The sequence below is a fragment of the Brachyistius frenatus genome, unplaced genomic scaffold (assembly GCF_029030835.1).
Source record: "Brachyistius frenatus isolate BFR_SWC_R1_liver_20210118 unplaced genomic scaffold, ASM2903083v1 Contig_11, whole genome shotgun sequence".
Taxonomy (NCBI): Eukaryota; Metazoa; Chordata; class Actinopteri; family Embiotocidae; genus Brachyistius; species Brachyistius frenatus.
Window position 1 is genome coordinate 5,198,337 of NW_027210610.1, and position 16,391 is coordinate 5,214,727.

General features: G+C 38.2%; 1 protein-coding gene across 2 annotated transcripts in view; it reads right to left on the bottom strand.

The window, feature by feature from the left end:
• The window catches only part of atrnl1b (attractin-like 1b), a 65,332-nt gene that overhangs the window by 8,157 nt on the left and 40,784 nt on the right, over positions 1-16,391 (bottom strand). For both annotated transcript variants that reach the window (XM_069691706.1, XM_069691705.1), the window contains exons 26-27: positions 13,060-13,138; positions 840-947 (exon numbers count right to left, since the gene is read on the bottom strand). In XM_069691706.1, coding sequence (XP_069547807.1) covers positions 840-947; positions 13,060-13,138 — 187 coding nt within the window. The remainder of the gene's footprint in view (positions 1-839; positions 948-13,059; positions 13,139-16,391) is intronic.

Below are 16,391 nucleotides of genomic sequence, written 5' to 3' on the forward strand. Positions count from 1 at the left end.
TGAGCGCCCAGTGTATAATCAAAAAATAATAATCAATCACATTTTGGATGCAAAAAAAAAAAAAAACCATCATATTTTAGTAAACAACCAAAAAGCACAAATTAGTCAAGATGAAAACAGCAAAATACATCATGTGGGACATAAAACGGTAATGAAATGTTCCAAAAACCATCCTGACGTCATTGTTTTCATATCCTTTAAAAGTAGTGACCATCTTTCTTTTTTTTTTTTTTTTGCCAGAAGGCGAACTACTTTCATTATCTTGGCATTATGACATCAATTTACAATGTTATTTTAAACAGCTCTTGAAAAATGTCTGCAAGTCTGCCTTTCTAAATGTAGGGGACAACTCTTATGAAGAAGAGAGACAGGAAGAAAGGACCATCACCGGCAGTTCTCTTGTTGTCGAGGCGGCTTTATAACAGGCTGACATATTGTGCGTAGAGGGTTTGAGCTGACTGAATACAGCACAACGAATGAACTCTAATTATATAGCACTACAGATTTATTCCATATTCTGTATGGCAGCAGAAGCAGTTACAAATATAAGCTTGCTTATATCAGGTTTCAATGTGAATATGACAAAATAGGAGTTAAACTTGCAATTTTTGGCTTATGTCAGAACTCAAAGTCGGTTTAGCTGACAATATTTGATGGTGGAATTTAGGATCAGGACATTATCATGTTCAAAAACTGTCGGGCCATCAGAATGGAAAGCTGCGATAGAGATTATTATCAAGCAGCAACTCCCTTTTTATATTAGCACAAATTGTTTTGGCATACATTTGATAATCTATCTGTGTGTTTGTGTTTATGTTCAGAAATGAGTTCAGACTTACATCAACAACAGGCTGCAACACTTCTGTGAGTTCTCCTCTGGCATCCAGTGAAACAGCAACTGAGGCAAACGGACGACTGGCCATCTGCTGACGCTCTCTCATCAGTTGCTGTAATATCAAACACACATAACAGATGAGCAAAACATACTGTAGGTTTTACTCCTAATTCAACAACAGATACATACAGAAATATGATCTTCTGCAATAATAATGTAGATGCATACAGAGCAGAGCACTTCTGTTTTGTTTTTTTGTTGTTGTTTTTTTTACAGGTAATGTACATCATAAAATATATGTATAAAATACAGCAAATTTTAAAGAGAAAAAACAGCCCTTAATGATGAAGAATTTCAATGACATTTCAATGACATCACACAAAACTAACCTCTTAATTTATAAAAAAAAAAAAAAATACAAAATGTACAGTTATGCATTATTGCGAGAAGTATATGAAAAAATAAAATACTTTGGAAAAAATGTTGTACCTTCTAAAAATCTATATACACTATGTTCTGGATAAAATAGTGTCAGCACAAATCAAAAATCAGCATACATTAAAAAAAAAAAAACAATACTGTATTGTAATATTGATTCTGTAGGTTAGATTATATTAGATTAGACTGTATGACTACCATACTTTCCGGACTATAAGCCGCTACTTTTTTCCCACGCTTTGAACCTCGCGGCTTAAACAATGACGCGGCTCATTTATGGATTCACTGGGTTTGGAAAGGCTGGACTGCTGCGTGTTGAAGAGGGCAGCATGAGCTCAGCGGGGAATTTGCCTCCGGATGAAAGTAACGAGAGCGACAATGAAAACGATCCAACATCGGATGAAGCAATTCTGAGGCTGTTCAACTCCGACACCGAAGGAGATGACTTCAGTGGTTTCAGTGCACAGGAGGAGGAAGATAGTGACCAATGACTTTTCTTGGTAGGCTACTGTTTACCACTATTTTTTTATTTTTGTTACAAGCCGTGTTTCGTTAAAGCCTGTGTAAAGTTCATTTGTTTCAATGTACCGGTAGGCACCTGGGGCTTATAGACATGTGCGGCTTATTTATGTTCAAAATAATTATTTTTTAAAAAATTCTGTGGGTGCGGCTTATATTCAGGTGCGCTCAATAGTCCGGAAAGTACGGTACAATCTTTGATGCCATGAAACATATAATAGATAAGTGTAACATGCTTCAAAGGGTTTAAAAGTAAGAAAGAAATTGAAAATGATAAAATGATTTAATTCCCTCTAATCTACAGCCAAAGGGCTGTTATAGTATGAGGCTAAAAATCAATAGCTGATATCCATGGGGAAACACCGAAAGACTACCCATAAATGTCCATGACCCAAGGACAAGGGAAATTACTTATCACTGAGCCCCGAACTCTACTTGAAGATTGCAAGCTGTGCTTTAATTTTGTAATATAATAAAACGGAATATTTGGTCCAATTCTGAGGCACAAAAATTACATCATTTTAACATGATGCAAACTATAGTAACACTAGAGGACAACGAACCATCACCACAAGAAATACTAGGAACTAGAATTGACATGGACTGAGACTTATTAATTTTATATTAAGTGTTAATCTATAAATCTGTCTTCACTGATTGGATCAAGTCAAGCTTCCATAGGATATTTACTGTAATTTAGTTTCCATCACTCAGAAACTTCAACACATTTCTCTCATAGCGTCTCCACAGAAAGGCTGCGGTTAGGTTACCACCTCAGAGTGACACCATTTCTGTTGCTTAGGCTGAGCAGAAAATAGCTTCTCTTGTTCCCCCACTGATCAATATTGTAAAACAACTAGCGCCACACTTTCATCAGCAACGCATTGTCTGATCAATATCTAAACAGGCCGCCATTTTAGCGCCAAGGACATCGCTGATTGTTATTGGATTTGCGATGAGCTTAAGTGTGCTGCATGAAGATCTAATTGTACCGGTTGTGATGGCGGGTCTCGTAACCTGCCCTTCCTCTATACCGCTCTAAATATGGCTCTTCGTGCGCACAAACAATTTTAAACCAAAAAACACATACGGTACAACAGCAAAAAAGCATTTAGTTGGATGTTTGGGTTGTGAAGATTTTCAACGTGTCTGTGAGGGACTTTGTTAGAAAATAACAGAAGGCACACAAATGAACAGTTTGCTAAACCCTTCTTTTAAAAAGCTACTGCCCAACCATAGCTTACCAACTTTAACTGAACACGGTAAACAAGTTCCGTTGATGCGTAGAAGTGTAAAAGTGTAGAAAATGAACAAAACAGTGTTTGTCTGCTTAAATATAGCATGACCGGCTTAGAATAGCAACCCCATGTTACCTTCACAGCATTTTATGGGACATTTTGTTAGCTACCTACAGTTTGTGTGGTCACATGTCACAAAGTAGTCGAGTAACAATTCTCTATTGTGTGGTCCCTGCTATGTGGATTTAATTTACAGCAAAGCAGACAAACAGGGTTATGACAGATAGACATTACCTTCAACCTCATGCAATTGTGTTTATATCCATCAATTTCATATTTAGGGCCTTCTAGCTTAATTTGGTTGGGTTCATTTGAAATAGGACAGTGCAAAATTGATATATCGCCCCAGACATACCAATGCAAATTTTCATCTGTTGTGTCTGGGCATAATTTACACTTGCATATAACAACTTTAAAAATTATAAACCAATAACTTTGCAGGGACATCATGTTAAAATGTGGCAGGTGAAAATGTTGAAAGACAGCATTTTTTTTTTTACACGAGCAGAAATTAGCTGAAGTAGTTGTAGTTGGCTTCTATAGCTGATAAAATCTGCCAATACAGCTGTTATTTATGGAAACAAAGATCTTCATGTTGTAAATATGCCACTGTTAACAATAAATGATACATGAAGGAAAATGCCCAAACTAATTATGATTTTTGCTGCACAATACTAAAACTCTGCGGGTCATCTTACAAAAGAAGAACAAAATCTAATGTTTACTACAATGGACTGCTAAGCACTTTATCTTGGGTCAGCTGCATGAGAACACTGATTTTTTTTTTTTTCTGGTGGTCTCATGCCTGTCTAGGAATTTGTCCTTGGGGTAGTAATGAACCCTGAAAATCTTGGGCCCACTCCCACCCTCACCCACTCTGAATATAATTAAGTATTCGTTAGTCTGGCTATTAATTGGCAAAATTCAGGTCTGCAGAGGTTGACAGCATTGTAGAAATGAAGTGGGGAAAAAAAAAAAAAAAACGTTTGAAACCGCGTCTGGTATTATATGAAGGACTCAATTAGGCATGACTGGTTTATAAAAACAGACAATATGGTTGGATTTCTATTAATGCTGTCCCACCGAAAAACATATTACTTTGTACTTTTACAAAAAGAAAATTGTACCTGCTTTTAATGACTATTTCTTTTAGGAATAGTTAGAAATTACATTCACGTTGGACAATTCCTTATGGAATATGTGCCGAAATCAATTTGCACCTTCAACGGGGATAATTCACATTAGGTCACAACATTAAAGTTGCTGTTCACAAATATTTACATGCAATGTAATCTAAGAAATAATAATTTAAAAAAAGGCTCAGCTGGGCCATGAGCATATACCATACATCTGCCTAGGTCTTTTCCCTCTCTAATGTGCCTGCCAAATAAAAAGGTTAAAAAGGAGAAATATGGTCAGAGCATTATCATAAAAAAATAATAATAAAAAATACAACATATATGTCAATGCAGCTTTTGTTGAAGCATTTTGAAGATTTAACCATAATTTTGCTGTTCTACAGACTCACTGGTGAAGTGTGACTGAGAGGAAAGTTGCACTGTTTTGTTGACTCACTCTGAAAACATTCCCCAGGGGACTCAGAGCTCAGAAAAAACAACAGCCGTATGAAATTGAGATTGATCACCTGATTGATTTTTTTTTTCTTTTTCCAGCTGAGATTTTTAAACCTTATATCTGAGCTCCCATGTTAGATTGTTGTACATCTCCACTATTAAACATCAAACCACCAATACAAACCCAATAGATTTGAGCTGCTGGGCCACCGCAGGTCAAAATGAGAAATCTTGCCCTTTTCGAAAAGATAAACGCAGGATGGAGGGCCCGGCGAGGTTGGTGCAAAACAAGAAAACAGCTCTCGGCTTCTTATGGTTTCCAACACAAAAGCTTCAAATCCAACAACATTCATCCTAAATGTCAGATAGCAGTAATGTTATTTATCATGTTGCGAAATTCATTTAAAGCAACAAAGCACAAGAAGAGAGCAGAGGCAAAGTCAGGGAATGCTATGGGGCTTTGCTGCGTGTCCAGAACATGCATCACAAATGTGCTGGGAATACAATCATGAAAGGGCCCAATACAATAACAGAGAGATTACAGATATGAATACGTTATAAGTTAATGACAAAAGGCAAGAGTGAACTCTGTAAAACCAATTACCGTTTGTGCAATGACAGACTTGTCAAGAATACAAGCTGGAGCCATTCACAATTTTGATAAGGGTGGGCACGGAGTGGACTGCTATGCAACTTGATTAATTCTGCAAGTGAGTGAGTGAATTATCTGTCTGGTGAATACAGCATTTTGTTCCCTTCATTGGACTCTATAAAAGGCTAGGTATCACCCCACCTCTGAGCACACTCTACACCTAAACAGATCACTCTGTCCCTTTCCTGGTGGAACAGTTGCTTTGCTGACAATGTAATTTTACCATTTGCATGTTGTTTAATGTTTAATAATCTATTGAAGATTACCAGGTATCAGTCTAGTAGACTGCCGTTATATACTACAGTGATATGATATTGGTGCGTATTGGTGAGCTGTTGAATATTGCTGTTGTGTAATGAGGTTAAATTATAGCATAAAATAGCAACTCGTTCGTGGGAAAGCTTGTTGAACTTGAAGCAGCTCTCTCATCTATCTGAATTGGGTCAGTCTGGCAATGCAGAAGGGGAGCCAACACAGAAAAACTGAACATAAAAAAACAACAACACGGGGTCGACTGGCTCAACTTCCACCAAACCAAAATCATTTAGTGAGGCTTTGGCCAATCAAATACCTGCATACCTGGTCAACTGCTTTTGTAATGTGAATGTTGCACTTCTCCCCATTACTGTGTGATTGTTGCTGTCGCTGTGATCACTTTCCAAAGGTGAAAAATATTTTCCGGAAGTATAACAAACAGCTGGCATCTAAGAATTTACACTCGTGGGTAAATCACTCAACCTGGGACCTGAAGTAACATGTTACTCACGCAGGCCTTTTTTCTGCTAAGAGTCTGCAGAGTCTGTGCTAGCAGCTGTGAATTTTCTCAGACTAACATGGATCTCAGAGTAAAAGTGCCAACATGTTGATGTTAAGCTGGTAAAACCTTTATCAAGTTAACCATTTGACATGTTACTCGTTACATTATCTAAGAACCATGAATGTTTGTACTAAATTTCAGAAGAGTAGACTGAGGCTGGGGAGATAAAATATCCTCTGGGCACCAAAAATGTCTGCACAAAGGAAATCCATCCAACAGTTGACCCAAAGCATAAATACACATATAGAAGAAAACAGGAGGAAAAATACCATCAAACAAAATCCATTATAGAGCACAAAGTAGCCCGTATTCTTAACCTTTGCATCCCTCACTATCTTTTCCTCACAGCTAACACAACATGCAGGTTCATGGCATCGGAACTGGCCAAAGCGATTACTAATGTCAGGACTTCATAATAACATTTGTTAAGATAAAAAAAAAAAAAAAAAAAAAAAAAAAGTCCTTTCTAAGGTAACTTCATAACAGTTTTGTGTGCTAGAATGCTAGTAAAACATCGCCCCTCTATCCAACCATCGGTGCTTACATATGTTGCAAGTGTGTACATCTATGCGTGTTTGTAGCGTGAGCGTGTGAGAGCGCGATGAAGAGCGGGGAGCCGCGTTAGATAATTCCACATTTGTGTGTTTTACATCCTCGTGTTGCGGTCGAGTGAAATGTCAGCACTCCCTCCTTTCTGTTCCCCCCACAGGTAGCTTCAAAGAGGTCAACCCTTGTCCTCTTCCGTGGCATTTACAGCTGTTGTCTTTTCCTCCCTTTGTCCCCACTCGGGATCCAAGTCTCGTCACCTATCCTCAACTAACATGATTCAAATATAACAGCTGCGCCTTTGGTGTTATGTCCTTTTAAGTCGAGAGAAAAAAAAAAAAAAAAAGGAAGCCCTCATCCAAGTATTGCTTTAGTGTGGTAAACATCAACTTCAACAACAGGAATTATATGCTCTCCATGCTATGGCTTCTGGGAAACTAGTATTGATTATTGTTCTTTCGTCCATACACGGGTCATTTTCAGAATTACATGTAGGTAATGACTTGTTGGCCAGATACAAATTTACATGTCAAATATGTTTCCAGTAAAAACCTAGCCTGGTATTACCAGACCCAAATTCAATTTGTGAATATATGGGTCTGGCACTATTCAATGAGGATTGTTCCCAGTCGGTGCATCTTAATGGCCGTAGATCTCGGGTTAATTTTGAAACTATTGGAGGAGCTTTTAATCAATTGGCATTCACCACCATTTGATGTTGTACACCAAAATTCACAGAGCTGTAAACAACAGAGACCCTCTTCCAATGGGAGCAGAGTGAGCGAGTTGGTAAATAACCATTTCAGACTTCACAGAGTCTGGCTTTTTGTATTGCTTCTAAAACTAGATTTCAAAACAAATACTTATTTTTAGATCTAGCACAACCTAGAAGTACCAACATTGATTTCACAAAAGCCAGCCAGAAAAAAAGCCAACAACATTCGATTCACCTAAAAACAAATGTGTATTTACCGTCAAATCATGTGTGCTTCGGGGCACTTTACATAAGTAAGGTCAAGAACTTACAAAAGAAATTTCAATATTATAGACAGAAACCCAATGATTTTCACTGAGCAAGCATTTTATGGCAATGGGAGGGAAAAACTTGCTTTTAAACAGGAATAAACCGCCAACAGAACCAGACTCAGGATGGGCGGAGAGGGAAGACATGAACATTAAAACGTTTGTTCAGTGTCAGATATCCATATGCCACTTGGCTGGATCAGAGTCTCATTATCGTCTCTTCTGTCCATGTCTGAAAGCCTCATTTAAACTCATTCATTTCATGTCCTTATGTCAGATGGAGGCTTAGACACCCCCTCAGTCCAAAATCCTTCCATCCCTTATTTGGATGAGTCTTGTAAGTGCAAGCGCTTTCAAATTAACTGGACACATTGTTCAGTGAAGAGCAATCAATTCACCAATGAAACAAGTTTATATAATACCATAAGAGACCGGGTACTGTCTCAACACAAATGAGAAATAATAAATTCCATTCAATGTGACTAGAACTTCACATTAATTACTATGTGGCAGAATGCTGGATGCAACCTAAAACCCGTACCATTACAATCAGTGCAAAACAGCAAAGATGCCATCATTAATAATATGGACAAAGACGAACATCATGGACACAACTCGAGGACACTGCATCCACAGTACCACTTCTAGTGCCATTTTACAAATGATCAAATCCATGGCTGGCTGAGGAGACGCATGCCAGAAAACTGACTGGATAACACCCTTACAATTGCACTTGAATCACCGTGGTAAAATGTACTTGAAGGGGCTCAGGCAGAAGAGTGGTAGCTTTTTTTTTTTAAAGATATTATACTGAATTTTTATCAGTTATTTTATCATCTTTTAAAATATATATATATATATATATAATAACCTGTGTAACTTTCCAGCAGACCTGAAGCATATTTTATTTGTCTGTAAGAAGCTTGCTTAGCTATGCCTAGTGAAGAGGGAGACAAAGCATTAACACGGTCGAAGATCTCCCTGTTCTATGTTTTGACTGCATGTCTTCGGTTACAAATGTGTGACTGTGTCTGTATGTGGGGCCCGACTCATCATGGACACCCTGTGTGCATGAGCCTGTCCTTTCAGCTGAAATATACTGACTCTGTAATTCTTTGATTTGTTATTCTTTAATATTCTTATTGTAATCCTTGATAATTCTTCTTGATATTTTTTATATTATCTTGTTTTATAAATTTGACAAAAGACAGTTCATTGTATCACTGTTTATGTTCATTGTTCATTTCTCACGGGAAATACATCCTTTCCACGACAGTATGTAGAAGCAAGAATGTGTCACATCTGCTCTCAATAGGTCAATAATGTGAATTTTTTTTTTACTATTATACCATTTACATTTGCATGATTTATCACCCTTGAAATGACTTTTTATCATTTATCACATTATCACAGTTATGTTGTTTTTTTTGTCAGATTTTAAATGGGAATTTTTTTTTTTAATGTCCCGTATCGACCTGAGTAAAACAAATAAAATACAAACAAACAAAGCAAAGAAAGTCCTTTCTATGACATGCAGGTGATTTTTGTGTAATGGTCTTTTTATCAGTCAATGCTAGACAGAAGATCTTGTTTTTTGGGTGGTGTTTTTTTTTAAGAAGGATCGATTATGTCTGCACCTGTCAGACACTGATAATAGAGTGTATAAAGAAAAAGTGTTAGGAGTTTAAGGTTGTTTGTAGGACTGGTGGATCCTTTTGGCAGCGAAATCATTTTCATTTATGTGTAATAAAGAAATAAATACTGAAATGCTTCTGTTAGTGTGATCCTGAATGGGTCATTTTTGTGTCTTTACAAATGGTGTTAACGGGAGAAAACAGGCCTGGGTCAACAATAATAGCAGTGTGAGGGGTGTCCACTTTAAGCAGTTGTTTGACCTCAGCTTCAAAGATTTTCAGACACAAGCACTTCCATAAGTGATGCACAAGATGGCCTTTTTCATACACAAAACCTTTTTCGTCTGACAGGATATAAAACAGACCTTAACCGGTTCTGTAATAATCTCGACTAATGATTCTACTGCTTTGGGTATTATGGAAGAGTGGCCAGGAGAACCGCCCCATGACAAGGAGCTAAAAACTACTTGCAGAAGCTGAAGTACCCATAACGGCGCTAAACAACACCCTCCAGGCTCTTACAGCTTTCAGGAAAAGGTTACCAACACACAGCTTCTCTTTAAAATGTTTCTTAATAAGTAGGGCACCTGGAAATGCAACAACAGGAACCTTAAGGTATTATTTTTCACAGGTTTAAAGCTGTGCACCAGCTATTCAGATCTTTAATAATACATGATAGGAATACATTTTGAAATTAATCATATATTGGTTGTTCAAAACCTGTTTTGTTGACAGGGTTTAACTGCAGGAGGGAAAAGTATTTGATCAAAATGTCATGTCCTATACTGGTTAAATCTCTAGTTGAAGCTAGGTTTATAGAATTCACTCCCATCACACCTGCCTGCCTGCTTCACCTTTGCAGCCAAGAAAAGCTTAGAGCAAATCCCGACAGAATACCAGTAGATGTTTAAGATGGAGGATGGATTCAAATTCAGAAACTTCGGTGCAGTAGAGAATGTAAGGATCACTTCTGGATTGCATCATGTTTCAAAGAGAAAAAAAACATACGTTCTGTAACTGAATGAGCAAAATAAAAATAAAAACATTGCGAAAAATTTACAGTAGAAAGGACAGACTTCAAATGAGTGTGCATTCAAATTCAGAGCAATAAAAATAGACAGTAGATGTATACATATATTTTCTTTCACTTATTAACTAATTTATAGATATAAACTGATGTCATCTGCGAACAAATTGTTCGATCCTTCTTGCAGACTTAAAACCAGCACCCACAAGAACATTGTGGTTACAAAACTTCAGTCCACCGAAATTAAGATACAGAGCTTTTTATTTAACTATATATTTGTTTTCATCTGACAGCTGAAGGACAGTGACAAACAGATGAGATGAACAGCAAGCGCAGGCAGAAAAAGTGAGCAGAATGTTAATGGTGGGAGCCCATCTGCTTGCATTAATTTTTATTGACTTTAATTCTTTGGATAGGCAGGATTCGGAGGCACGGCAGCTATCATTCTTGTTTATTTTCATATATATCAATTAGAGGATATAAAATTCAGATCCTATGATTATCAATGTCATCCACAAAGGGGAAATAAATTGTGAGCACTTTATTAGTGGACTGCAGGTCAGAAGGCTGGATGTGCACCAAATTAAACTTCCTCCTATTGAGTATCAAACAGCATCTAGGAGAATATACGATTCACTCTGAAGAGATGGAAATGATGGTTGCTCTTAAAGAAACCAGAAAGCCACCCAATGCAGATGGTTTGGGGGGCAGCGAGGTGAATTTGCATATATTTGCTCTCTGCTCAATTTCCTGCACAGTATCCTTCTTACCCTCCTTTATCATTTCTGCTGCCAATCATCTCATCCCTATCTATTTCAACACCATCTTTTATACCAATACTGCATATTAATGATTAATACCCCGGTCATTCACAGTATATCTACTTGCTTCTTTTATACTTCTTCCCACTGGTCCACTAAGCTTGAATCCACAGTTCATCAGTATTACTATCTACAAAAAACCTGATCACATAGGGGGACATTGAGTTTGCCAATAACGAACTTTGTTAAACAGTGGTCTAAAAATGTTTTCACTAAAATCTCAGAATCATGCTGAGAATATTACGATTGACTCTAAGTGCATAAGTGCAAGCTAAATACATTGGTTTCACAACATTTTACAAATTTGGATTCTAACTGACTCAAAATATTCCTTTAACATCCTGTTGTAGTGATGGCTGGATATCTTTCAAAAATGTTTTATTACCCGTACTGGTCCTGATAGCTTGACTTTGATAATGGTTCTTGAATGATAGTTTTTTTTAATTCTAATTTCATAAAAAGAGAAATGATTGTGCACATTGTGATGCAAATCCTTAGTTTTCATGCAGTTTAGAAGTGGTAGATCCTATCAAGCCGGTTGGGTACAAATAACCCTCCAGTCCCCAGTTACTGCAGTGTATGCGACTCAGACAGGTGTGTGGCAAAGCAGAGCAGTTAGGTCGGGGGCCATAAACGTATTAAAGTATGGTGCCCAGCCCGGGTCGCGACCGTGAAGGCTGCTTGAAGTCGTTTGTCTTGATGCTGCTGCCTTCTGCTCTTTGCATCTTTTCAGACGAGGCACAGTTCACCTCAAACTAGCCTTTTATAACTGCTGCTACAACCCATGTCTACTACAAGCCAACCATGTTTGTTCTATCTCTATAAAGTGCTTCAGAAAAACTGTGCAGCCATTATGTTGATTAACAACTCAACTACATATACCGTAATTTCCGGACTATAAGCCGCTACTTTTTTCCCACGCTTTGAACCTCGCGGCTAATTTATGGATTTTTCCCGCTTTCACAAGCTTCATGCCGCCAAAAAACTGAGCAAAAAAACACATTCTGTGACGGTGCTCAGTTTTTTGGCGGCATGAAACTTTCATTAGACCAATGAAATTGCCGAACGGGTTAAGGTGAAACAATGTAACTTTTTAGTTTACTGTTTAGATTAAATCGAGCACGCTCAAACTTCCCATCATTCTGATTACGGTAGTCATTTTGTCACCCTCATCATGGCAAAGACACGAAGAAATGCATATGATGCAGCTTTCAAGTTGAAGGCGATTAGATCTGGCTGTTGGAAAAGGAAATAGAGCTGACTCAACACAGAGAGAGCAGACGGCCGAGGTGTTTCAACTGTGCAGATCCGACTGAAAGCCAAAACAATCGCCACCGCAATGAAGTTTGAGGATTTTAGAGGTGGACCATCGTGGTGTCTCAGATTTATGAGACGTAAAGGCCTGTCCATCAGGGTACGGGCGAGTCTGTGTCAGCAGCTCCCTCCCGACTACGAGGAAAAAGTTTCAAACTTTCGCAAAATCCATTGGCCCGCACGACATCATAAATATGGATGAGGTTCCTCTGACGTTTGACCTGCCTCTCACTCGGACTGTCAACAGGAAAGGCGAATCATCCGTCACGCTGAAATTTTTATTTTTGTTACAAGCCGTGTTTCGTTAAAGTCTGTGTAAAGTTAATTTGTTTCAATGTACCGGTAGGCACCTGCGGCTTATAGACATGTGCGGCTTATTTATGTTCAAAATAAAAAATAAAAAAATTAAATTCAGTGGGTGCGGCTTATATTCAGGTGCGCTCAATAGTCCGGAAATTACGGTACACCGAATTTTTCTTATAGAGGTAATGGGAAGTTAATACCATATTGTCACAGTCAGGTGTATTTTATATGTCAAGTAAATGCATTTCATGGACTTACTTCTCTTCGTCGTGAAGCCCAGCAGGTCTGTTTGATCTTCCACACAACGGCTGCCACCAGGAGCAGTGACAGAAAACAACTGTGAAGAAAGAGAGACAATAATATCAAGAAAGATAACTGACTAATAGCAACTGTCACTGGAAATTACATTTTTCATATATAGTATGAGGTGAGCCCACCATCAGTTATTTGCAGCCTTTTTGGTTACTGAGTGGAGCAGGTAACTGAGAAAAAACATGCAGTCTCTTTTTAAGGCAGCTATACATTTTTAGTTTTCTGTTGAGTAATTGTACTGTACAAACTCTGTCAAGACGTATGCTGTTACCCGGGAATAGGTCAAAAGGAGCACAAATAAAATATATTTCCATGACATCATAATTTCTCTTGTAGGAAGAGAAAACAGATTTCAATACATGTAAATGATCTGATTTCAAAACAAAGCAGGTTTGAAGGTGCACAGTGTATCTGTAGCTGTTAAAAGTATATTTCTTGTATTTCACCTGGAATCGGTGGAAACAAAAGATTTTAGTTTTTAATCCCCCCCATGAAACCACAAATTATTGTTTTCATACTTCAGTTTTTAACAGATTAAACAAAGAACACCACTTTGTTAATTATTGAGTTTTGTATCTTTGGAGAAAGCCACGTTAGCTATTTTCAAGTTTTTGTGCAAAGATAACTGGCTCTAACTCTTATCAGTCATTCAGCAAAAATATGAATAATAGTATTTCACCACAAAATTGTATTACTTCAATTTTGTGAGCATTTTTTTTTTTTTATTAAGTCTTGCTATCATTAAAATCACTACATTATTAGCAGCTGAAACAGGATGGACCTAAATCTTCAAAGCTTCCGAACTTCAAATATATAAAACAGGAAAGATGATTTAAAGTGGTGGGACATTCATTTCTCAGTCGACTGAATATTTTGGCCGATTAGTTCAATTAATAACCCAACAGCCCAATCATTAGTCAAGGGAAATTCAGCAAGATCCAACACTGCTGGGATAGAAAAGTATGACTGATTGAGAGCTTCCACTTCATTATCCGTGTGACAGATGAGAATGTAAAGATTAGTATGTGTTAAAGAGACATTCTGTACTTTTTTTTTTAGAGCTTGTCACGAGGTGGACACTGAGGTTTTAACTAACAGGCTCTTGAAAATGGTTGTTTTTGGGGCAGTCTGGTCCAATAAGCACATTTCACCAAAACTATCATAGGCGCGTTTGTTTGATAGTTAAACTTTAGACACCTGCTAGACGCCTGAGATATAGCATTTCCAATGGGAAAGGGATGTGAACTCTCAGTGACCTTGACCTTTGACTACCTAAATCGTATCAGGTCATCCTTAAATCCCAACAGTTGTTCGTGCCAGATTATAAGAGATTTCCTCTGAGCGTTCCTGCTATATTGCATTCCCAGTGGGAAATGGATGAAAACTCACATTGTCCTGCACCTTAGACCACTAAAATGTTATCAGTTCATCCTTGAGTCAAAATGAATGTTTGTGCCAACTTTGAAGAAATTGTCTCGAGGCATTCCTGTGTTATTTTGTATACAAGAATAGGATGGGCGGATAAGGACGGACGTGAGGGTGTCTTTGTTCAAAGTCGTTGTGGACGTTGAAGAGACGTCTTTTTTTCCAACGTCCTCTCAACGTTCAGCACTGACGTCCGAGGGGCGTCCGGGTTGGACCTTGTCCAGTGACCTTGACCAGACAGGCTTTTTGACCTTTTCATTATTGAAATGGGTGAAATAAAAATTTCATGCATGCATGTATCTTAAAAAGCCTGTATTACAAAGCTATCTTATTAGAATACATAAAACAATCAAACACTAACTAGTTTACAGTTTAAGAAGAACTGTGCGGGTAAATATTGTTATTGACATGGAAGAAGCAATGTCGAAAAGGGGAAATATACCAGGTGTCTGAAAGGCTTGCAGTGAAAAAGGTGAACCGATATTTGAATAAACTTAGAATAGAAAAACAACAGTGGGACAAAAGTCATGCTGTCATTTCTTCACCTGCTATCTCTCATACAAGGAGGTCTAGAAACCCCGTGGGGTGATTTGACATTTTGTCATCAGGCTGATTATGCTTCCTGCAGGTTCATCCCTCCTCAAATCTCTCTCACACACACACACACACACACACACACACACACACACACACACACACACACACACACACACACACACACACACACAAATGCTTGTTAATGCATCAAGGCATTTCACTTTTTCCTGAGTTTATGGGTCAGTGAGAACTGGACAACAAGGATGCAAACAAAGGCTCAACAGAATTAATATAACCTGCCTGGCAAATGGAGAAAATACCAAAAATCCAATGCATATTAATGGCAATTGATGGACTTATTTAGGCAGTCACAAAGGAAAAGCTGTGTGCCGTACTATGTAAAGCTAAGACTACTTTCCTTTGCATTTAGAAAGCACAAACCAGTCGGAGACTTTTTCAAATAAAAAAAAGACTTCTTGCTTAAATCAAATAGTGTTTTTAATCACTACTGAAGCAGCAATTTCCAAGAGAAAAGACCAAAACGGTGTTTGCTTTGTGCCCGTGTCCTGACCCTGTCCAAAACGTTTTTGTGTGCAAATGATGTAAGCGGCCGTCAGACACATTTTCTTTTTAAATAAAAGACGGCCTGTCCTTCTCCCCTTTCCTTCCAAGAATTCCTGAATTTGACTCCTCAACTGTAATTTGATCGGTCGGCTGCAAAAAATAACGATTGTGTGACAGCTTTTCAGGAAAGTTATTGTGGACTGGGGAATGACGGGCAGGTGCCTTGGGCAAAGATTGTCTTCTATTCCCTCCATGACACCTACACAGATAATATGTTAGTCCATCAGCTACTCTGGGTAACACACCTTGAAGTAAAATGAAGTAAACCCCCCCCTCTCTCACACACACACACACACACACACACACACACACACACACACACACACACACACACACACACACACACACACACACACACACACACACACACACACACACACACACACACACAGAGAAGCTGCACCATGGTTATAAGACGGTGACTATCAGTGTCAGGTATGAAGGTTTTTGTCCCCACCAATCACACAAGCTGGAGACCCAACCTACCGCTTGCACTGTGTTAGCGATCAGAGATGCTCAGAATAACACAGGTACGATTACAGCAAGCAAAGCTTTGTGAGAGAACTCCTTTGAAATCTTTTCAAAGATGCAAACACATAATTTTTCAATTACACTCGCATCCTCTTTACTTATTCAGACCTTGATGCCCTTTTGAGACAGCCCCATTGACTCATTTGAAACATTTTCAGTGA